At 42.5% G+C, this 24,625-nt stretch overlaps 2 protein-coding genes across 4 annotated transcripts in view; one reads left to right on the top strand and one right to left on the bottom strand.

Moving 5' to 3' along the window:
* CFAP418 (cilia and flagella associated protein 418) overlaps positions 1-3,682 on the top strand; it is a 124,354-nt gene extending 120,672 nt beyond the window's left edge. Inside the window, exon 7 of one of the 2 annotated variants that reach the window (XR_008211083.1) lies at positions 3,533-3,682. The gene's annotated coding sequence lies outside the window, so the exon portion shown is untranslated. Of the gene's footprint in view, positions 1-1,214; positions 1,294-3,532 lie in introns of those variants that run through there. The other variant, XR_008211082.1, reaches the window with a different exon arrangement.
* On the bottom strand, positions 336-24,489 carry INTS8 (integrator complex subunit 8). Of its 2 annotated transcripts, XM_052703286.1 has the most exons (27): positions 24,278-24,489; positions 23,139-23,313; positions 21,322-21,462; positions 20,879-20,950; positions 19,652-19,703; positions 18,524-18,706; positions 17,742-17,849; positions 16,834-16,989; positions 16,268-16,368; positions 15,322-15,463; positions 14,061-14,131; positions 13,751-13,926; positions 11,191-11,324; positions 10,547-10,657; positions 9,784-9,985; positions 9,215-9,336; positions 7,976-8,160; positions 6,009-6,042; positions 5,612-5,668; positions 5,467-5,528; positions 4,884-5,002; positions 2,727-2,830; positions 2,150-2,200; positions 1,086-1,159; positions 921-985; positions 791-834; positions 336-556 (listed from the first exon to the last, which is right to left on the bottom strand). In XM_052703286.1, the coding sequence occupies exons 1-27, from the start codon at positions 24,405-24,407 to the stop codon at positions 440-442; spliced, it is 2,988 nt and encodes a 995-aa protein (XP_052559246.1). In that variant the 5' UTR covers positions 24,408-24,489; the 3' UTR covers positions 336-439. The 2 variants fall into 2 exon arrangements, with proteins under 2 accessions (XP_052559246.1, XP_052559247.1); XM_052703287.1 differs by lacking the exons at positions 336-556; positions 791-834; positions 921-985; ... (1 more) ...; positions 2,150-2,200; positions 2,727-2,830 and adding an exon at positions 2,853-2,965.
* Positions 24,490-24,625: the final 136 nt, after the last annotated feature.

Here is a 24,625-nt window from a genome sequence, read left to right as displayed (position 1 = left end):
AATATCCACTACCTCTGGATGTGAGGTGCTCCTCCTGAAGAGACAGTATAGGGAAAGCTGGAATGTGGTCCCCCTCCCTCTGGCAAGATGCTTCCACGTGCAGAAGCACATAGGGCCAATTCCCAGCATCGAGCAAAGCAAGAAGCTGCACTACAGCAGCAACTCATTAAACTCTTCTTTGCCACCTTTGCAAACTTGAATTCAGGGCTTCTTCAAACAGTCCTTTCCAGAAATACCTGAAGTTATTGTTTTAGGGCTTCTGTACAGTTTGTAAAGATATGGTGTTTTATTATAATATTTCATCTATTTCTATAAGAAAGATACCAGACTGTAAATGTTGTATAAAAATTTAAATGAATTTTTAAAAATAAAAAAAAAATCTTGAAAGAGGTTTTTCTGTCCCTTTTCATGTATTTTATGGTAGTCCTCCAGCATTAGCCTAGAAATAAAGCTTTGCCATCGCTTGAAGAAACTTCTTTTTCCTCCTCTGCGCAGCAAGCTGTAGGACTTCCTCAGGATTACTGGCGTTCAGCTCTGTCTGCCCAATAGCTTTTATCTTTAACAAAAAAAAAGACAGCAGTAGCAACAGTTATTGCACACGGCTGTTCTGTTACAGTTTCCAGTGCTAGTCAACAAAATGATGGACGGGTGGATGCTTCTGCAGCACCTTGTGCCCTCTGCCCTACACCACCACATGCACCTAACACAGCCTTCAGGCTGAAATACAATTACAGCTGCAAGTGGCAATTGTGTTCAAGAACTCCTCCCCCACAGCACGGCGTTTACTCACCGCTATCTGCCTCTTGTCTGTCTCACCTCTCTTGTGGTGGAGATCTAATGAGAAGTTAAGGCAAGCATAGGTGTAAGATCTACTCACTTTCTCCAGCCTAAGCATTAGCAGCATTCTATTGAAAGGATACATGTCAAGTACTCCAAGATTGTGACATCCCAGATGTATTCATAGTATGAATCCATGGCATCATGACTGAAAGAAAACACAGGTGATTATGTATATAATTACATATATAATGTTTGTATAGCAACATGTTACTAGTCTAACCTGTAAGTTTTACTGTAATAATTACCTGTTTTGTTCCTGCAGGGCCTTGAATGCAGTTTTATAGTCTACTTCTCTGAGGAACTGGCACAAAATAGCCACCTACAAAGATATACCAGGAAACAGTGTTAAGCACTGCAATAGGCTCCCCAGGAAGGGGGTTGAGTCACCATCCCTGGATGTGTTTAAAAACCTTTTGGATGTGGTGCTCAGGGACATGATTTAGCAGAGGGTTGTTACTTAGGGTAGTATGGTCAGGTTGTGGTTGGACTCAGTGATCTTTAAGGTCTTTTCCAATCTAAACAATCCTACGACATGAAGACAGGCTCAGGTGTCTTTCCCAGCCTTAGGCCCCACTAATGGGAGTCTGCCACAAGATGCAGTGACTCCATCCAGCTTCCAGACCCAGGCAAGAGCTCCTTCCCTCATGGAGCAGGGGGGAGAACAAAAGTTTAAAAAAAGACTTTTCCAGACAAACAGGAAGAGACAGACCAGGCTTCAGGGTTTCTAAATGTATTTACTAAGGTCTGACATAGGAGCTACTATAAGCTTTGAGCACTCAATTGCTACATGTAGTTAGCAGGTGAAACAAGGCTACCATTATTTAAATATTAAAAATACATGGGGGACAAAACCCAAAACGATTCACCTCTGACTATTTCTATTTCTGCAATAATCAGGTTGGATATTAGGAAAAATTCCTTCTCTGGAAGTGTGGTGAAGGAGTAGCACAGGCTGCCCAGGTTGGTGGGGGAGGCACCATCCCTGGAGGTGTTCAAGAGACAGGCAGGCGTGGCACTGAGGGGACGTGGTTACTGGGCATGGTGGGGATGGGCTGATGGTTGCACTAGATGACCTCAGTGGTCTTTTCCAACCTTAATCATTCTACGGTCATTTCCAAGCGTGCATTTATTTACTTGTTAACTTGGGTCCTTAAATATTCTACAGGCAATGGGAACAAACGATTTTACTGCAGGTTGCACTTGCAAGGAACGCTGGACTCTAGTTTTACTTTTAGAAAGTTTCCCTGTAGCTTCTGAATTCAAAATGCTTACAGATGCCATTTCCTGAGTACCACACTTGGGCTCTTACCTGTGTGTGACAGTTGAGTAAGGAGCAACACTTTATCATTCTTTTTATCACCTAAGAATGGTTAAAAAAAGTTTTCAAACTGTTAGCAATGGAACAGACCGAGCAACAAATCTCTGTTCATTTTTCAAATAGGATCAGCTATACATCAACCTTCTTCTAACGCCTTCCCTCATCCTCGTGTTTGGGCACACTCCAGCATGCAGCTGAGCCCAGCAGAGCTCACAGAGCAGGGCGCTGCACTCGTGGTAGGGGCTGCTGCAAAGCAAGCTGCAGCACCGAGGCACAACATCCCTGCCAGGAGCTCTGGACAGCTGCAGCCTGGCACTGAGCATAGCTCTGATTGGGCTATGAAGGGTCAAAAATCACAAGAGGCTGAACGCTCACTTCCCATACAGAAGCATACAAGCAGAAGCAACAGAGCAGGATATGAAAATAACCTCCTGCCCTGGACACGGAGAAGCAGTTTCTTCCTGCCACCTGCTGAAATGCAGCAAATTCATATCTACAGAGCATGGGAATGCTGAATCCATCCCATCCCACTCCCACACTTAAATTCCATTCCAACACCGTAACTCACCTGGTCTGTGAACACATCGGGTGGCACCATCTTATTGAAGAAATCGGAGCACACAGCTCCTGCCTGCAGGTAATAGTGAAGGGCTGCCGAGTACTGGTTTGTTGCTGCAGCGAAAAAAGGGCAAAACAAGGACTTACCATTGAATAGAGCAGTTCATTTCTAACACTCAGATCAGTTGTTTATAGAACTATTCAGACCCTGTTAGCTAAATTCTATTTAGAAGATGACTTGCACGCCAGCTGTAAAAACACGAGAGGTAGTAACATTTGTAGAAAAGCACACAATCAGGCAAACTGCCAACACAGGCAAAGGTCTGAACTCTGAGAATTCATTTTCACTTTCTAGGTATTTGATCCCAAGCCCACCAGCTTCAGAGCAGCAAAGGAGTTTGCTTCTTGGAACTCAGCACATTGTTGGCAGGGAGGTTCAGGCAGCCCAAGTAGCCCTGCTCTCTCAGGTACCAGCTTCAGAGGTACCCCATAGAAACCTCCTCTCCCTGAGATGCCGTTCCTCTTCATACAAGTGAGCACTCTGTTCAGTTTTGGGCACCTCAGTACAGAAAGGACATGGAGGTGCTGGAGCAGGTCCAAAGAAGGGCATCAAGGCTTGTGAAGGGCTTGGAGAATATGGCCTACGAGGAGAGACTGAAGGAACTGGGGCTGTTTAGTCTGGGGAAAAGGAGGCTGAGGGGAGACCTTATTGCTCTCTTCCAATATCTGACAAACGACTGCAGCGAGAGCAGAGCTGGTCTCTTCTTGTGACTGGACAAGGGGAAACGGCCTCAAGTTGTGCCAGGGTAAGTTTAGGTTGGATATCAGGAAAAACTTCTTTACAGAAGGGTTGTTAAGCACTGCAATAGGCTCCCCAGGGAGGTGGTTGAGTCACCATCCCTGGATGTGTTCAAAAACTGTTTGGATGTGGTGCTCAGGGACACGATTTAGCAGAGGGCTGTTAGAGGTAGGGTAGTATGGTCAGGTTGTGGTTGGACTTGTATTATCTTTAAGGTCTTTTCCAGCCTGAGCAGTTCTATGATTCTATGAAGTAGTAAACACTGCCTGTTTATAACCCTGAATCACTTTCCCATATTTAAGAGGGGAGCTCCAGCCATGGGACTACAACCCCTTGTCCCACCTTGAGCACCTTCTGGATAAATCTGTCTCCCTGTGGAACACTCCTGCATGACACAGCCATTCTCCCAAATGCACTTTGGAACCATGCACCCTGCCCTCTGCGTAAGATGCAGGCACAGCAAATGGACGGCAGTGGCAAAGCACCCCCTCCTCCTGCTTTACTGGCAAAGAAGAACAATCCAGCTTCAATGCTGAATTCCACTAGAATGGAATCCATAGGTAACTGAAGCACAAGAAATACCCAACTAGCTTTGGAGGCAGTTTTAACATTACCATTCTCTAGCACATATTTGTCAGGCTGGCTTGTGAATGTTTATACTTCACAGTGTAAGCAGAGAGAGTGAGGGGCTGATGAAATTTCCAGAGCCTGACTCCAGACAGGGCAGTGAGTTACCATCCAGGCTGTGCCAGGCTCTCCAGGCAGTGCTAACTGATGCAGTCCAGCTGCATGTCACAGTGCCTAGAATCTAAACTGCTCCACATCCCAGTGCTGTTGGCTGCTCCCAGCTACGAGCCCCTGGGATAAGCACAGGGGAAGTGGCAGATTGAGGACAGAAAGACAGAAAAGGGTTTCCCATCACAACCAGTACCAAACCAGTTCACGTTTCCTCGTTTACAAACCCTACATTCCTCCTGTGTAAGATACAGGTCCTCTTTGCTCATCTTCTGCTTCAGTAAAGCTGATCTCCCCATTTGAACACAAACACTATCCACAAAACTTTTTTTTAACTTAATAAAACACTAACATTACACTAATATACCACTTGAACGAAGCAAAATCATCAACAACTCTGAAAGTTTCCCTTACCCTAGGAGCAAGTCCACACGATCCACTGAAAGCTGTCTGTCAGCTCAGACAGCCTCCTAGGCAGTCACCTACACTACTGCCCCCAGAGACCCTAAAGTCACATCACAAAAGCTTCTTTGCATAGAAGGAACTATAAGGAGGGTTATGAAGGCAGGCAAACTTTACAAAATAAACACCGCTCCCACGCATGCAACAAAAAAAGATACTGGCATCGCTTACCAAAATAAATATCTGCCTGGATAATTAACCAGAAGTGGTTGTTGGAGTTGATTGTCAGTGCATAGTTGACCAGCTCTTTCACTGTAACAGCCACGGCTTCAAAATCCACTGACTGAAGGCTAAAGGGAAAAAAAGGAGAAAAAAGAATTCCTAGATGATTGTGCAAGGCTGCAGCTCCATGGAGCTTCTGGATGGAGAGATGCAGGTCAGTCTGGCCAGGACAAACCAAAACATGCCATGTGCCACTTCCTATTTTGGCAATTATTTTAACATCTTTCAAAACCATATCAGTTACTTCGTACTAAAATATCACAGAGCTCCCACAGCTACATACAGCTTAGTAAAGTACACAACTTAAGCTAAATAATAACCCTGTTTCTTGTACCTGCATCTCCATCAATACCACCAAGTTAGGAACAGAAACTTCCACACAATCAGATCAATCTATCTGCAAACAACAGGGGTCAGGACGCCCTTATATGCCAACAGTCACACTAACACTGATAACTTCTGCACACCGACTGCAATTAAACCAACTGCCTAAATGCATTTTTAAAGTCGTCCTTGGAATTAATGATCTTACTTGGGAATAGATGAGGGCCAGATGGAGATGTACTCTGCTGTAATATCATTCACAATATCCTCCTAAGGAAAGGGGGACAATAGAGCAGGTTACAAAGGTAAGTGCTTCAAGAAATCCTAACGCCATCCATATGAAAGATACTAACCCGAACATTATGAAGCTTGACAAACAGGGACAATATTGTAGTTAAAACCAATGGTTCCTATAAAGAAAAGAAAAGAAAAAAAGATATTCCCATGAAATCAGGGAAGTCTACTTTTCTCCCTATGCTTTAAAGGAACGTAGTATGTTCTGACATTGCTGTGATCTTCTACTGAGACAGTATTTTGTTAAGAATCCTGCAGCACGGGAATACTGCAAGAGAATTTCTTTATGTAATCTTTAATTATTTCAGACTATTTTCAACACTGCTGTATAACAGGTATCATAAACTGAGCTCTTCAGCCATTCCATTTTCTGGACTTTCCGTGTTAAATTCCAGAGAAATGTGATACTAAAAGAAAGTTCTGGTTCCAAACATATTCAAGTCCACTGTAACTTACCCGAAGCTTTTTGATGAAGGACAGCAGTTCACTCCTAAATCAGGAACACAAATATCTGTGAGCCGCCATCCACAACTGAGAGCACAGGCAAACAATTCACCAGAAACAAGTCAGTAAAGCAAATCCTTCACCTGCCAGAACATCCCTGCAGCTCCAAGCTTATAAATACAGGGTATATAAATGAAAATATTCAATCATTTTCAACACACTTACTAACAATTTCACGTTTCTAACTCAAAAAAATAAAGAAGCTAAATGAAACACCTGCCGTCGTATCCTGGGTTGCATCAAGACAGTTGTGACCAGCAGGTTGAGGGAGGCAATTCTGCCCCTTTGCTCTGCTCTCATGAGACCCCACTTGGAGTACAGCACCCAGCCCTGGGCCCTCAACACAAGAAGGACACGGATATGGAGTGGGTCCAGAGGAGGGCCACAAAGATGATCAGAGGGCTGGAGCACCTTCTGTATGAGGAAAGGCTGAGAGAGCTGGGGCTTTTCAGCCTGGAGAAGAGAAGCCTCCATGAGGACCTTATAGCAGCCTTCCAGTACCTGAAGGGGGCCTACAGGAAAGCTGGGGAGGGAATTTTTGGAAGTGCAGACAGTAACGAGAGAAAATAGTTTGAGACTGGAAGAGGGTAGACTTAGACTAGATACTAGGAAGAAATTCTTTACTGTGATGGTGGTGAGACACTGGAACAGGTTGTCCAGTGAGGCCGTGGATGCCCCTCCCTGGAAGCATCCAAGGCCAGGCTGTGAGCAACCTGGTCTACAGGTAGGTGTCCCTGCCTGTAGCAGGGGGTTGGAATTACATGATCTTAAAGGTCTCTTCCAACCCAAACCATTCTATGATTCTTTTCATCAAGCTCCAAAAGGCATGATAATCTCTCTGTATTAACTTAACCATAACCACGTGTATGGGAACTGCTGAGTCACGGCCTGAACCTCTGATTGACCACCTGAGGTGAGCCATGAGTCAGCCAGAGGAGCACAGCTGAAGGCAATTCACCTGTGCTGCCGGAAGGGGTGGAGCCAGGCTGCACCCCTCCTAGACCCATTTAAGAGCTGGCTACCAGTGGGGAAGGATCTTGTCTGGAGATCCCTCCTTCTGGTGTTTTGTGCTGAGCCCAGCATAAGGGTAAGCCTTCCATTTATTCTCTCTTGTTATCATAGTCCACTTTGCCTAACTCTCGTTTATTTTGTGATTGTAACATCTTGATATCCATTGATTATACACCACGCATTCCAGAGTTTATCATAACAAGAAGCTCATAGTTGGCCTTGGATTTGAGAAGAACCCAAAAGCATCAACTGTTTGGACAAATCAGAGACCTAAATCGGTCACACCAGTCAACACGAAGGCTAGCAGAGGTTACGTAATTGACAGTGAAATGACTCCATTCATCTATATCTTTTTCTCCCACTCCCCACAGGCTTTGTTTCAAGACAGAGTAACATTTAGTTTTCAAAACCTAAAACCAGATGTGGACACCTACACTGTGAGCTAGGAGTTCAGAATAGATATAAAAGAATCTGTAAAGCAACTCTACTCAACTGCTGACACCACCAGTTGCTCAAAAAACTGCCCTCTAAATGCCATTGACTTCACTTGAAGATTTCTTGCCCAAAGAGTCGTGGATGCCCCATCCCTGGAGGCTTCAAGGCCAGGCTGGATGTGGCTCTGGGCAGCCTGGTCTGGTGGCTGGTGACCCTGCACATAGCATGGGGTTGAAACTGGATGATCATTCTGGTCCTTTTAGGTCATTTAGGTCATTCTGTGACCTATGCTGATCATGAGAATACATCACGCATTTGGCATCTAAACTGCTTTGAATCCCACCCACACCTTTTCTCTCTCCAAAAAGAAAAGCCAACACACCACCCTAATAGCCAACACTGCCCACTGCTCGCAACTGCTGGGTTAGACACACAGCTCAAACAACCTTTAAAAGCAGTTCAAGGAAACACACCTGTACATAATGCCTAGTGTAGATTCTCTGTGCTTTATCAAACTCACTCTGCCATCGTTTCCCCGTTTGTGCTGGTTGGATACACTGCAGATCTGTACGACGACTTCCCAGAGATCTTTGGCTGTCCTTCTGCTTTCCTTGGGACCTGGGAGTTCTTTGCACGTAGCAGCCAGCAACTGCCCCAGCTATGCAGTGCAAGAGAAGAAACACAACACACTCAGCTTCTCTGAATGTTTACTAGAGAAGAGGTTATTCGTATTTAAAACGGCCAAAAAAACAATTTTAAGCTACAAACATGAGATCAATGTAGCTGAACTTTGCAGCAGAGGACACTGATCTGTAATGTGGAAGATGGGAATGAAACAATAAAGCATTTTTCCCTTTAACAGTTTCCTTATGGGGTACTTCATTATGAAGAGCTGCTGAAAACAAGCTTTACGTTCTACTTATTCAAATATTGCATTGCACAAAACCTAAAAAACAAATTGCAGTTTTAAAATGACTCGATCCCTTTGATATCTATACAATAAATAACCTGAAAGAAAAGAAAAAGTTGCAGTGGTACTCTTTGCTACACAGAGAAATCAAAAGGTCAACACGGAAATTAAGCAGCACCTCAGCTAACCAAAGCTGGCCAAAAATGAACATCACTTCACACAACTGCATTCAGCTTCATTGCCTGACCGATGTGAGAACGCTGCTATACAACTATTCTGAAAGCAAGATTTCACAAAGGGCAGTGCTTGAATGCCCTCACAAACTAAGCACTGGGCTCAGGCTCACAAGCAGACCACAGTGCACTTGGAAAAAAAAAAAAGGGTTTTCAAAACAGAAAGAGTCAGTGAATGATATCTAAACCAGTCACATCTCCTCCATAAGCCTGGGCTGAATCCCTGCTGAGAGTCCAGGCCTCTATGGAAGGTGTTTCAGCACCCAGCTTGGGGATCCTCCCCACACACACCCACCGCCTAGGGAACCAACCTCAGCTGGCCTAAGGGTTACGAGGCACTTTGTTTCATCTGTCCTGCAGCAGGGCCTGCAAGTCTTTTACCAGCTGTCAAACAGGTTTGCTGCTTAGCCTTGCTAGGCCTTCCACTTTGCTACATTTCACTTATTATAGCAACAAAAGAAACTGCCACCCTCATGACAGAAAGGTAAATACTTTGAGAAGTACAAGAGACCTCAACAAGAAAAAGCAAGAAAGAGCCTGACACGGCTTTGAGACTGAGTGCTCATTACCTTTACATAAGGATTAGTCTGAACCAGAGGTAATGGAACTTGCATGGTCAAGTACTCATTTTCACGCCAGTTTAACAAGAAGGCCACACACTCTTCAGCTATAACCTGTCGAAGAGGAATATCTGGAAAAAAAACAGGCATTTTTATTTTTTTTTGAGAAAAATAGCATTATAAGAAACCAAGAAAAGCAAAAAAACAAATTAGGATCAAGTGCTTCCTCCAGCTGCAGCAGTACCACACAGCTCCCTCAGCATGAAGCCACACAGACTGCTTTAACGACCAGGAAAACTCTGCAGATGAAAGTGCAGATGTTTGTCCTGTTCAAACCCTCTGAGTGGTACCCAACAGAAACTGTCAATGCTTGGCAACGTGCAGCCATCCTGATGCTCCTGTTCTTATTTCCAACTTCTAAAGACTAACAAAACAAACATGTCAAACCAAAACTATTGTTTTTCAAGTTACATACTGAAATATCTAAAATACAAAGCTATTGCTCTTTCCCTTTTTTTTTTTTTTTTAATAAAGCTTTGTGCTTTGTTGCATCTCAGGAGAAAGAGCAGCATACTTACCAGGCACTCTCATTTCCAAGTATCCTCGGACTCTGCTGATAAGATCAGAAGGAGGACGCTCCCCAGTAGCACCAGCTCCAGCCTCATGTGTGTAAATGTCCAAGAGCAGCATTTCATTCAACATGACTTGACGGAGTTTTGGAGAAAACTCTGTGACAAGCTCTAAGCAAGCAGCAAAAAGCTGCTTAGCGTGGACAAAATCCTGCAGCGAAGAGGTTACGTATTAATGGCTCTGAATGGATTCATAAGGAAAGACAGAGCTGAAATCCTGGCTGAAGAAGCATTCATGTTCATTGCCAGCATTGCTTAGGAAACTCACAGTTGTCATTTGCATTACTGAGTTCCTTGGACTCGCTTTTAAGCTTAACAGTTGCCACAGTTTCAGGCTTTTCAAATAAAACAAGCAGCTCAAGCTAAAACATAACAGAAGTTGTCTATAAGCATATTAGGCAGACATTTTGGTTTTTCCCTACAGAACAGTCAATTACAAGGCAAATAAAACAACATTCTAATAAATCCTTTATGTAAACGGGCCAAAAGCCAGCACTTCCTATCAATGTGTTGAGTTTAGCTACATCATTTAGCACATCCCAGTCAAAATGCACGAATGAGGTTATCTCCAGGCCCAAATCACTGGAAAGCCATTATCCTTGCTCTGGAGAACTGAGAGAAATATTTAACTATTATATCACACACACAGCTCCTTGTTGTTAAACTTCAATTGCTCAAACCAATTCACAGCATGTTGGGATGGCTTGCTCACCTTAATTGCACAGCAGTGTAATCCCTTCGCCATAAGGATGTAGACCAAATCCCTAGTCAGATTATCTTTGATTCCTAGAATAACATTGCCATAAACATTTGGTACTTCCCACTGTGAGAGAAACATGTAAGACATTTGCACAGAAACAGAGTTTAGAATTCATACATTTGCTTGGATACTAAAAATAAAGCTCAAAATGTTGAGAGAGATGAATTTTTACGTGCCAAATCTTTCAGAAATGTTTGCATTTCATCAGCAGTAAGGTACGGCTCAGGCATACAGAAGTACCCTAAAAAGGGCCACGTCTTGTACTCTGTTCATATGCTGAGTGTGCAGTCATTTGAGAGACAAAGACAAGAAAGCCAAAAACTAAACTAAAAAAAAATCTACTCCTCTCTCTTTTTAACTGGTCAGAGCAACAAAAGCTAAAGAAACTTACTCTCATGCAACAGGTTTGCAATACAAACAGCAATTACTTAAAATGAAGGTTAGGCATTACAGAATGTCAGTTTAGATATGCGTTGTGATTTTTACCATCATTATGCAGAGAGATGAAAATGAAAACAGTGCACTGAGGATCTATGGTAAAATGTTTACCATTCACAGAAAGCAGTTCTATCATATAACCACACAGAATAAATTACCTTATTTGAAATAGTCCAGAACTGGCGTTCAGAAGTCATACCATGCAATTCAATCAAGATCTGACGAATCCTCCAGGGGTCTACTGACAGTATGAGCTGATGTTCAAGCTGGCCAATATTGACACTTGCTGAAGCTAGGGAAAAAAAAAAAACAAACACTGAAGTCTCCAGAGCATTCCTTCATAATGTAGATCCTTACAATACTTCAGTATGTGATATTTTAAACAATAAGCTAAGAACAGTGGATACACCAATGCCTTTCTAGAATCACAGAACTGCAGGGGTTGGAAGGGTCTTTGGAGATCCTCCAGTCCAACCCCCTTCTGACACAGAGTAGGTTATACAGGAAAGCATCCAGATAGCTCCTGTAACTCTAGAGGAGACTATATAACCACTCTGGGCAGTTCCAGTGTTCTGTCACACTCAATAGCATAACATTTCTTCCACGTATTTGCATGGAACTCCCTACTCTCAATTTGTGCCCACTGCACCTTGTTCTGTTGCTAGGGATCACCAAAAAGAGCCTGGTCCCATCCGCTTGACACCCACCCTGCAGATATTTATAAGCATTGATAAGATCCCCCCATCTTTTTCTTCTCAGGTCTCTCAGCCTCTCCTATAATAAGGGAGATACTCCAGGCCCCTCATCATCTTTATGGCCCTCTACTGGACTCTAATAGTTTGATGTCTTTCTTGAACTGAGGAGCCCAGAACTGGACACAGCATTCCAGATGTTGCCTCAGCAGGGCAGATTAGAACCTGCATCAACCTGCTGGCCATGCTCTTTCTAATGCACCCCAGGATACCATCAGCCTTCTTGGTCATGAGGGCACACTGCTGGCCACAGTCAACCTGTTGTCCACCCAGACACCCAGGTCCTTCTCTGAAGAGCTTTATTCCAGCAGGTCAACCCCTAACCTATACTGATGCACACAGTTATTCCTCACCAGGCACAGGACTCTGTACTTGCCCTTGTTGAACTGTAAGATTCCTCTCTGCCCAACTCTCCATCTTGATTACAGCTCTGAAGCTGATGTTCCAGAAATAAAGGGCAACACAATGGAGAAAACATTCCTCCTTCACGTTTGATATTTGAGATATTTGATATCTTAGCCACAAAAAGACATATGTCAACACTCAGCCAAGAAAAGAGTCAGTCGTTCATTTTCCTTCTTAGCATTTGCCTTCCTGCTCCTCGGGTAGAGGTGTCTGGATTCTCAACTTTTCCTATAAAATCAACAGTTTTCAAATATTCTTGGTTTAAACTCTCGCTAAATTTATTTATTTCAGATCTGCAATTGACATGAAATTGTAGCATAATTATAGCTTGAAGTCATATGATCCGTGGATGAAAAGCAGAGGAAATAAATTGTAGCATGTAGAGCTAATGCAGTTTTAGTCCCCTTACATCCTCTTGTACGTGTGACTCTATGTACAGTTCATGCTAACCCCACAATTCTCCTTACTTACGGGGCTGCTTGCAACATTCCCTTCTTTAACAACAGCAGCCCCCTGCATCCCCTTATTCATGCTACAGGAAATTGTTACTCTGAAGATCTGCATTAAGTTCAAAATTTGTACCACAAAGTCTTTCTTTATTGCTTTAGTGAAAAAAATGTGTTTTCACAATTGGTTAAAGTCAACATATGACTGCATTAGAGCAGAAAAGGTTTGCTCTTCCCAGTTTCAGCCAGCAGCTTGTAGGCCTTTTTCTTATGCCAGCTTTGAGCTGTGTTGCTGCAGTCAGCCAGCTGCATCTGGGACATGAGCTTGCTGAAAAATATTGGGGTTACACCCTGATAGGTTAAAAAATTCATCCAGATGGTATTCCTGGTCCAGCTCATCAGCCACGCTAGCATTGGAGCTAGCATAAGTCTTATGAGGAGCAGCTGAGGGAGCTGGGATTGCTCAGTCTGGAGAACAGGAGGCTCAGGGGAGACCTCATTGCATCCTACAACTTCCTGAAGGCAGGCTGTGGTGAGGAGGGGTTTGGTCTCTTCTCCCAGGCAACAAACAGAACCCGGGGAAATGGCCACAAGTTGTACCAGAGGAGGTTTAGGTTGGACATCAGGAAAAACTTCTCTCAGAGAGTGGTCAGGCACTGGAATGGCTGCCCAGGGAGGTGGTGGGGTCACTGTCCCTGGCAGTGTTCAAGAGGTGTCTGGATGAGGAGCTACGAGATATGGTTTAGTGGCTTGTGGTAGCAATGGTGATGGGAGCACGGTTAAACTAGATGGTCTTGTAGGCCCTTTCCAACTTTGTGATTTTATGATTCTATGATAAATCCAAAGGCAGAAAAATACCCTTACTGTGAACACCTGCCAGACAGATCCAGTTTAAACCAACTGCCTTACTTCTCTTTCACTTGTCAGCTAGTATTCACTCAGCTAAGATACAAAGAACAACCTTCTTAAAAGGCAGGGCATGCAGTGACTGAAGGTGAGAACGTTAAAACCTTTCTCTCTGAACTCATTCTGAGAACAGGTCTATGCATAGTAACCTCAGGTAATGAAAACAGGCAGCTGCACACATATAAGTCAATAGAAACACTGAAAATTACCTGGGATATCATAAAATGAAGTCACAGGTTTTGTGGACAGGTTGATTTGAAGAGATCTCTTCCGCATTTGATCAACAAGCAGTTTCCGTTCATCATCTTTCAGAAGCTTTATGAACAGCTCGTGAGACGAAATCATGAAGACAAGCTGAAGGTCTTCCAAACCCAAACACAAGTTTCTAAATTAAAAAGTTGATAATCATCAGGAATAACTCATTTGTTTGTCAAGTTGTAAATTCTCAGAAGTACTTCTTATGTCGCATTATATTGCTTATAAGATGCAAGTGCATGATGTCCTAGAAGCACTACGTACTTGAGAAATGCTGCCATTTTTCTCTTCAGAGATTCAGATGCAGTTTCCAAGTTGATTGATCTTGAACAAACCTGGGGAAAGTAAGCAGTAAATAATTAAGGCAGGGCTCAGAATACTTAAAATATTTTGCTAGAGACAGTGCTGCTCTCCAGTCTTCTAACTCCAGGTTAGTATCAGGTAGCAACCCTCTCTCTCAAAGGAGGTAACAAAGTTACCTGATCAATACTGTAGCTATCACAGATGGATAAGAATCTCTTTCAACTGGATACAAGAAGCTGTTTCACACAACTGTGACCTTCCTTGACATGATCCACATTCTTTTTTGCCAATTCCTCAGATATTTAGGCCTGCTAACACTGAACGTCACAGTGTGAGTCAGTCAAAAATATCATTAAGTACGTAATAAAGTCCTTCTGTGGGAGATTAGAAATGAACTAACATTTCCAAGTGCAAAACTGTAAGACCCATTAGGATTAACTTGTTTTTTTGTTTGTTTTTTTAAAAGCAGGAATTTCAAGAGAATTGAACAGGTGATAATTGCCAGCTTTCAAGAAATCTTTTTTCTTTTTTTTTTTAGAAATAGGTTCACTTCTAATTTAAACAGTTGGAAAACCTTTTGCTGGCTCTGAAGTACAGAATACATCAGTCAATTTTTGACACACACTTGAAGAGAAACTGAAGAGAAGCTGCAGCTGACAAGCAAAAGACAAGACCCAAATTAAGCAACAGAAGGTATGAATACTAGCAAAGCAAAAAGAGCAGGTTCAGACCAAATAGCAAGAGTTTCCTAAAAAGCTTCACTGAAGGCAAGAGTTTAAGTCTCACACGTACAGCGACTGATCTGCTTCATGACAGGCCAGTTTGCTCTAACAGCCAGCAAGTGTGGGCATCTTCACGGATTACTTTGTCCCAGAATCTCTCTCTTAGACTTTATTTCTTTGTTCCTCAAAATAAACATTCCATAACATTGCTATGCATTTTAATGAAGGAAGGAAATGCAGCAATTTCAAATCCAAGCTGAAGCAATATATCAACACAGCTTCAGTCCAGCAGATGAACCATTAATACAGACAGAAGAACAATACAGAGTTTATTTGTGTTAGCTGTAATGAAGCTGAATAAAGTTTGAGAATTTACCTTACAGTGCATTCTTCTCGCTTCAGAAGCAAGTGCTTCTTAAAACAGCAATACAGTTAATGAGGGAAAGACTTACTCCATTGAATACCATTTCCCCTTCTAGTTTCAGATGACAATTCCTTACCTCCAGGAGGAAGTCTATTTTCTCCTTGTTGGGTTTGAGGAACAGCTGACAGAACTGAATATCAATTATTTGACCCTGCAGTACATCACAGACGGTGTTGCATACGCAGATTTTGAAGCAAACTTCATCCAGAGCATCATTCCTGCATGAATACAAAACTCAAGATCACGACATCTCTGACAAACACAGCTGGTATCAAGGCAAATCTCTACATGTCAGATCCCAAGACAAGTCTGGAGCAGACGCCTTTGTCCACACCTCTGAAAAAAAATGACTCAGAATCTATATATTACCCAAGACCCAAGTGAACAATCTACAGAAGCCTCCTCTTAGGCTGTGTGTCTCACATACGTGAGTACGTTGATAAGAACAGCCTCTAAGATCCTTTTCTAGACCTTGTGATCCTGAAAACGGAAACTGTCATAATCAGTATCTTCTTCTTCCCACATGTTTGTGAAATACAGCCTTACTCTCTGTAACTGAAATGCCTGTAGGCACCTCCACCTCAGAGACAACTTGTCTTCAATAAACAATGTGTCTTCCACAGAGCCCTGATTCAAGATCCTAAATTCCACGGAAGGTTGAATTTCGGATATGGCCACAAGCTTAGCATTTCTCAGGAGCCATCCTCAAGCTGCCACTGTAACATGCCTAATTATCTATATCTGTCTCTGCTAAAATTCCCACACTGATCCTCCTGGACTGGGCTGGTGCAGCAGTGCACAGGGCACCTAATCACAGGCAAACTGCAAGGCCAGTGCTCCCATGAAGTCCACATCTCCTGCAATATCACTGCTCAGTAAGCAGTGATCAAAGCCTTATCAGCTTTGATTTCAAGTGTTAGAAGACCTTCAAAGAGGTATTAACTTAGATATAAATTTAAAAACATATGTGTGTGTACATATATTTCCATAAAAATTGCATAGACCATTAAATTATGTCTCACCCTTGCTGAGCTTTTTGGAACAGCTCCCTCAGCACAGACTGTCTGAACTGAACGGGTAAACTGAGGGCTAGGTTATCTTCAAGGAATATCTTCACCAAGTCCTGCAACACAGACAACTGGAATCATTCAATGGATAGTTCAAATATGGATAAAATAATTTTCTTTGAATGTTTTGACAGATAGAAAGTGAAGCAGCTTACACCCACATTTTACTGTATAACAATAAAGTCACTACACACCACTAGAAAGAGAACAAACATGTTCTTTCTCATCAGAGAATCAGAGATAAAAACGTACATAACTCAGAAGCATACTCTGAAATCCAAAGAATTACAATTAACCTGAAAAAGCCATTCAGAAGCTAGTAGAAATTATTTACACTGTCCAGAATCCAAAATATTTTAATCTGATACATATCAGATTATATTTCTATAGAAGCGAGTTCTATAACAGTATGTCAATGGTTGAACAAAACACTTAAGCATTTCCTGAAACTCCCAGCAGATCAGATGGAACCACCAGTAAAAAAATAACTCTCCACTGTAAGTGGGCATTAACCACAGTACCTGATAGTTGCCAGATTTCATGCAGTTATGGATTTGATTATACGGAGTTGCCTGCTGAGATGCATCATCATCAGATGAGGTAAGAACTCCACAAGCCTGACAATATCCAGCTAACCGTTTTTCATCGATGGTACAATGAAGCGATGATGAACCAATCTGAAAAGCAGCAGTCCATTAAATCTTAGGGATCAAAAATATTATGGAACACGAGCTTAATTCTGAAATGCAAATGGAAAATCACAGTTTCCCCTGGCAGCAAAAAAAAACAACCCAAAAAACAGTAAAGAACATGTGCATATGGACACATTTTTATGCTCTTGTATGTGCCTCTTCACAGCTCAGATCATGTTTTGTCTATTAAAATAAAATCTGAGTTTTGCAGTTTTGGAAATACAGATTAAAAAAATGTAAAAGGAAGCATATCTTAGCTGTAATTGAAAAAGTTTTCTTTCAAAACAAAACAGAAATCTGATTTCCAATGGAAAGTTAGATAAACAAGAATAGGAAGTGCCTGCTGTTGATATGGTTTTCTTCCTCAAAAACACACAGTCACTGTTAGAATACCACTACTGACACAGAACATACTGTACTGGTCAGCCAAGTTAATACTAGCACTGAAGACTTCTTCAGTGAATCTTCACTGAAGATTGCACTTCTTGCATCAGTGCAGTTTACATAACATTCAACACAAACCAGAAGAAAACAGTGACACATCACACCTAATCAATATAATTTTGAACAGAGCACAGTGTAAAAATCACCCCCCAAAAAACCCCAAAACTGTCATCAAAAATCCCATGATGTTTATTAATAAACACTTAGAGCAGTTACTATGCTGCTAAAGAAGGAAGCAAATTTTTTTTTTCCCGTTAGAAGAGCTGAACACATAGTAATACAACACTCATTACCTTTGCAATCAACTCCTTTGTTTTGTAAAACTTCTCTTTAGCATTTTCATGAAGAGCCGCATTTGTTGCTCCTTGCTGAAAGTAGATTGCACCCAAGTCATAGCAAACCTGCAAACAGCATTGGTATAAAAGGCATCACCTCAGAAATTCATGTAAGATCAAGTATTTCAACCCTTTTTTTTCTTACACGCTCTTCAAATTTTTAGCTGGTGCACACACTGCATCTTTCCCCACATGCTGCAATTATTTCCTCTCTACTTGTGATCTCACAGAATCACAGAATTGTAGGGGTTGGAAGGGACCTGCAGAGATCATCGAGTCCAACCCCCCTGCCAAAGCAGGTTCCCTACAGCAGGTCGCACAGGTAGGCATCCAGGCAGGTCTTGAACATCTCCAGAGAAGGAGACTCCACCACCTCCCTGGGCAGCCTGTTCCAGTGCTCCGTCACCTCACTGTACAGGTAACTCTGTATGGGCATTACAGAATTACAGAATGATTTCCACATATGAGTAACAACGCAGTCCTTGTCAGACAGTGCTTTATTCCAGAGTGAGAAAAAGTGAGAGTTTGGGGGGGGAAAAAAAAAAAGAGTGATAATATTTACAACACTGACAGAAGCACAAATCAGCATGAAAATGATGTCAGCGGCATTTTATTGCTTTACGGATAGAACAAAGAAAAGATCAACAGAAAAATACTGCAGCTTACCTCAAAACGTGGCACAACAATTTGTCTAAAGAAACAGAAATAAACAGAAAGCTTCAGGCTAGAATGTACAGTACCTGGCACTGTATCTCCTCTGCGCTGATTTTTAGCCCAGCTGTGGAACTCTCTGTTTCTCCATTCACCATACCAGGCTCCATGGCTAACAAATCCAGAGTTCTTATAGTGTGCACATAGAGATCCTTATTCAATTTAAGTGCTCCTTCTAGCACCAGGATGGAATCAGCAGCCTGCTCCTTCAACTACAATAATTCAAACGCATTGAGAAAAAAAATAAATCTCTTAGTTTTGAGTTTAGCTTTGGGTTTAATACTGTAACAGCCAAATAAAAAGGCGGCCAAGAATTTATTTAGCACACTTGTCTCACTGCACCTGTATTTCTCGTACAGAAACAGATGTGTCACTGCCGTTTCAGGTGCTTAGAGAAACAGGATCAGAGCTTCCAATAGAAACAATACTTTTCTCTTGGTTTCACCTATGCTTCTGTCTACTTCTGGAGCATGAAGTTATGCAACAGTTGGACTGGAAATTCTCAGCTATTATTTCACAGCTGAAATCAAAGCAGCCTCTCAAACAGCAAAATTTTGTCACGTTTTATGACAAACTGGTAAAACTTCATTTACATTCACTTATTTGAGATTTCCTTTTTAAGCGTAGAGAAAATAATCAACGCAGTGACTGCAATTGATTCTAAATATAAGAGTAGTGAAAGAAGCTAAGTTGCTTATGGAAGTAGAAGCTTTATTCTTTCCCCTTTTTTTGCCTCTCTTGAAGTGGAACACATTAGGCACCCCTAGCATTCTGGTGGCAATGTCACACAGAAAACATCCCTACTAAATTTTCTCTAAAAAGAAGTTGTGCCCTATTTTGCTGTCATACACTTCTATAGCTCATGTGTTGTATGCTCTTAATTATTAATTACACATTGATTTTTGTAGAGGCTTGCTTGATTCATACAGCTCCACGCATGGACTGAAGAAAGAATGGCTAAAACTCACAAAACAAACTCCACACAACATCCAATACAGGAGCAACACCACCCCAAACAAACACGAAGGAACTGCAGGAGCTGCTAGAAGTAGCTAACATCACCTCAGTGTACTAAATCCAACAAAACTGTAAATATGGATGGAAGGAAGATAATCACATCACATTTATATTCACGTAAAAAGTACAAACAAGCTCACCACTTTCAAGATGTTTTCAGTTAGTTCCTTTTCCTGCTGCATCTGGTTCATCCTGGAGAAAGAGGGATGCGGTCAACACTTCAGTTCTAAAGCAAACCATCACATTACTTTGTTGCTCTAGGCCACAACAATTAATTCCTAAATACCTTTTGTTTTTAACTTTTTAACATCACTATGCCAGACCATTGAATATTCTTAGCTATCTTTATCTGAAATAAAAATTATATAAAGTTAAAATGAAAGGTTTTAGATGAGAACATGATTTCATTACATTTCCATGTTTTCATTGCCTTCCTTTTTTATTATTTTTTTTATCAGATTGTTGATATCAGCAAAAGCAATCACTTTGCACATCCTGAAGTCTCTTGAAGCTTTGCTAGCAAAATCACAACCAGATCTGGATACAGACAGGACACTTCAGGATTTCTAATAGAATTTCTAGCAGTGTTTTCAATCAACGCACTTAACAGACTCATCCCAGTAACAGTGCCATTATAGAATCATATCATAGAATCATAGAATGGCCTGAGTTGAAAAGGACCACAATGATCATCTAGTTTCAACCCCATGCTATGTGCAGGGTCACCAGCCACCAGACCAGGCTGCCCAGAGCCACATCCAGCCTGGCCTTGAATGCCTCCAGGGATGGGGCATCCACAACCCCAAAAACACATGAAAAGTACCACTGAGATGCTCCCAACTTTATCTGAGAAATGTGGAATGTAAAAGTCAATTCCAAGAACAGGCTGTAACCGAAGCTGCACAACTCCTGGCACGTGAACTCAGTATTGACTTTGAGTTAGTATTGCCTAATGAAACCAATAAAATAATTTCATTATTTCTCAGGTTACCAGATATACAGTGTGGTAAATTGTTAGAATAAAACTGTACTAAGCAAGCCAGAGCAGGATGTAAGAAATACTTCCTGTTTAAACTAGAGAATAAGCTTTCTGTCCCATAGAAACTGCCATCTCCCTTTCTCCTATGATTCTTCACACTTCTACAAAGTCACAGATAAGATACTAAGGAAGTAGAACCATACACCATACAAATAAATTAAATGTACTTGACAGAAATAAAGAATATACTTGAAGTAAACACAAGTTTTCCACATCACAATTAACCATGTTAAACAACTGTGAATTAGCATGATTTAATCCAATTACAAGTTCTATTTCTGATTACAAAATACATATTAAGTCCAAATGAATTGTTCTGGTAACTTACACATTTAGTTGAGGCGGGCCAGGTTTCACTTGCTTTACAGGAAAACTGCTTTTAACAATGGTCCTTATGGCCCTACACAGGGGAGAAAATTAAGTGAAGAATGGCATGAGCCTCAGAGGTACAATAAGAAAATTACACGGTTCTTAAAATATAAACTTATTATATATTTACTTTTACCCCCTATAATACATCCTGTGCTATTTTAGAAATGCTAAAAAAAGTTAAAAGGCAGCAATATCTTTTTATCTTTATGAACATGCAAACCACTCCCTTGACTACTTTACTGAAAAAGAAACAGCTGTAGAATCACTTTTCTGACTTAGCTCCTCACTATAATCCACCCAGAGACCACAGTACTGATACTACTTTGAGATTCCCTCATTCTGCATACAAATATACAGCTCTATGGGGGTTGTAAGGCCGCTGCCTTAAAAGTACTTTACCATCTGTTGTAGAGTAGTATGGCCATGGCAGTGGTTGGGGGTAGGCTGGACAGGTCAACATCCACATGTTTAGTCCCTGGGGGAACCTTGCTGATGCACAGAAGCTCATTCAGAAGCATGTTCAATACAGGAACAGATAAGCTACAAAAGATAAAAGAATAAGGTGCTTGGTACAGTAAACCTACTTCTGGAATGTTTATGTGATGTTGGTACTCAGTACTTCTTATTACTTAACAGCTACAAAGTGTGGAATCATAGAACGGCCTGAGTTGACAAGGACCACAATGACCATCTGGTTTCAACCCCCTGCTGTCTGCAGGGTCGCCAACCAGCAGACCAGGCTGCCCAGAGCCACATCCAGCCTGGCCTTGAATGCCTCCAGGGATGGGGCATCCACAACCTCCTTGGGCAACCTGTTCCAGTGTGTCACCACCCTCTGTTTGAAAAACTTCCTCCTAATATCGAACCTAAACCTCCCCTGTCTCAGTTTAAAACCATTCCCCTTGTCCTGTTGCTATCCAACCTCATAAACAGTCGTTCCCCTCCTTTTATATGCTCCTTTAAAATACTGGAAGGCCTCAATGAGGTCTACCTGGAGCCTTCTCATTTCCCAGTTCCCTCAACCTTTCTTCTGAACACTAGAATATATGAACTCTGTCAATTCAGCAGAACAAAATGCTTTGCATCTGATGGCGTTCAAGATCAGGGATGTAAAATGGTTACCACTGCTATCAGCCTAAGTTAAATCCAAGAGGAAAGCTGTTCCAACAAGCTGAACTACTTCCACGCATGCTGCGTCAGTCTGTTTCAGACACATCCCAACAACTCAGTCATCTATTGCAGCAGATCCCAGCTAGTGAGGAAGTCTCAAAGCAATCACAGATTGTACATCCAGAAGGTAAACAATTTCCATTCACAGGGAACTATACTCATATAAAGAGGACATCTCTCTGTGCTGTCATGGCTTATCTCCCTTTCTACTGCATCCATCACCAAACAGCAAAGGTAAGACTAGGACTGGAATAGCACCCTGTAGTTCCACTGCAAGCTGCAGTACATGAAACCAGATGCCAGGCGGGACAGAGCCTTCCTTGGTAAAACCAGAAGGCAGGCAGACTGAGTGCTATCACTTCTAGCTTCTATGATATAATCTAAAACAGCTGAAACACTGTGACTTCAACATTCAATAGCTGAACATCACTCAACTGCTCATAACAGCAGAAATTTTAGAAAAAAAGGATCCCAATCTGGTTTGTTTGTTTGTTCGTTTTTTAAATAATCCAAACTTTAATCCAATCCCACTTAGTTCTCAACTAAAAGCAATCTGAAGGATCATGAGCTCACAGAAGACGAGCTCTTGCTACTATGTAGAAAGACGCTCTATTAGTACCTGAAATGCCTTTGGATTATTTCACAAACCTAACAAAGAAAGAAACCCACCAATAACAAAACACCCAACAAACCAAAACACCGCAAACGGACCAGAAATTCTCACTGAATCCTACAATCACCACAATACTGTCATACAGTAGAGCTCAGTCTAGAATCGGAATTATGCCTGTAGCTTAAAAAGGTACTGACAGGAAGCATGCCATGAATAAATGCCAGCACAAGTTCCTCCTGCAAGAAGGGAAGCAGCCTTAAAAAAGCTCTTTTGTGCAAATTCACATACAGCTAAAGTGTATGTAAAGCCTATTGTACACCAGATGCTTTTTTCTGTAGAGTATGGTGGTTGCACTTGTTGGTACTGAAGGTCTTTTCCAACCTAAGTAACTCTGTCATTCAGCAGTTTTAGTATGAAGCTATACAGATTGTACCTTTTCTCCAATACATCCAAATCCCACTTCAGATGAGCAGCAACTTTAAGAGCAAGAAGTTTCAGAATGCGGTTTCTTTTGTTATCAGGAGGTGGCTGGACCTGGTTCTGTTCATTCACTGATGGTTTGGAAGCTTGTTCAAGGAACTGGACGATCAGCTGCACGGGAGGAGGATCTGCAGAGAAAACAGGCGCTCATCAGAGGGCAGCTAAGCCCAGAAATTCATTTCTTGTTGCAGCCACGATCATCACATACAGAACCAATCGTAGGGGTTGGAAGGGACCTCTGGAGATCACCACGTCCAACCTCACCTGCTACAGCAGGTTCCCTACAGCAGGTTACACAGGAAAACCATCTAATCTCCTTATCAACTACACAGACAGCACAATCACCCGTCAGATTCTAATTCCAAATTGTTTATGTTGAATCAGACTGGCACTTTTATTTAGCCTTCACATTTACATGCCCGCAGCCAAGGCACTCATACTTTGTCATTTATTTCTTGTACGTTGCGTCAGCAAAATTTTAGTACATGCACCTATGGAAAATAAATGCCGTGTTACTAAATCATGCAAGATACCGTAAAAATACACACCCACTTTTCAAAACATTGAGAAGAATTACAAGTAGGTATGAGAAACTTCTGTCATTTCTGAATATGCACAGAAAACACCATTTATCTGATTCTGGGGATATGTGAAAATCAAAGATGCTCCTCCCTACAATAAAAGACTCTTCAGTACCACAGGGCTGTTCTGAAGAACTTCAGACAATCAACAATCAATATTTTTAATTGGAAAAGGGCAGCATAAGGTGCGAGAACAAGAGATCTCGCCTGACTGCGCTTCAATCTACTTTCTGCAGAAGCAACGCTGTCACAGACGCCCCTGCGTCCGCAGCCCGCCGGTAGAACCCGGGAAACGCCGAATTCAGAAGATTCAACGGGGTGACTAAATGGGATGACTGCCGCAGAAGAAGCACGTTCTAGCCGCGGTACTGCCGGGCACGGAGCTCCTCAGCGCCCCAAGCCGCCCTAGGGAAGCCGCCCTCAGGGAGCGGAGAGAGGCCGGGCCGCAGCGGCCGAGGAAGACGGAGGCCCGCGAGGAGTCGGCAGCGGCGCCAGGCCGCGCCGCACGCACCGGGAGAGGGCTTGCGCAGGTGCTGCTCCAGCAGATCTTCCTCCAGCAGGAACTCGAACCAAGAGGTCTGCGGCGGAGTGCATGGCCGGCTGGAGGTAGCGGCCTCCCGGTCCGCCGCTTCGGCGCTCATCGCTGCCTCGGCCCCGCGGAGCACCCACGGACACGGCACAAACCGATCCCACCCGCGGAGGAGGCGGTCCCGGCGACAAGATGGCCGCCGCCGCGCCCCGCTGCGCCAGGGGCCGTGCTGAGCCCAGGCCCCGCCTGCTACCGCGGGGGGGTCGTGAAGGGGGGAAGATGGCGGTTGTGAGGGCGCCGCCCACGGGCCTCAGTGATGCTCAAGAGAAA

This window comes from Tympanuchus pallidicinctus, unplaced genomic scaffold (assembly GCF_026119805.1).
Source record: "Tympanuchus pallidicinctus isolate F22 unplaced genomic scaffold, pur_lepc_1.0 scaffold5, whole genome shotgun sequence".
Classification (NCBI taxonomy): domain Eukaryota; kingdom Metazoa; phylum Chordata; class Aves; order Galliformes; family Phasianidae; genus Tympanuchus; species Tympanuchus pallidicinctus.
The sequence above is the reverse complement of the archived record's forward strand: the minus strand, read 5'-3'. Positions and strand labels throughout refer to the sequence as shown.

What these genes read in the sequence shown, in the direction of transcription:
- INTS8 (XM_052703286.1), bottom strand. Translation starts at nt 24,407, where the DNA reads ATGAGCGCCGAAGCGGCGGACCGGGAGGCCGCTACCTCCAGCCGGCCA. An exon ending in TGGCCCTCATCTATTCCCAA is followed by an intron (nt 5,003 to 5,466) that starts GTAAGATCATTA and finishes TTTTCCCTTTAG; the next exon opens with CCTTCAGTCAGTGGATTTTG. An exon ending in AATCTTGGAGTACTTGACAT is followed by an intron (nt 835 to 920) that starts GTATCCTTTCAA and finishes ACTTCTCATTAG; the next exon opens with ATCTCCACCACAAGAGAGGT.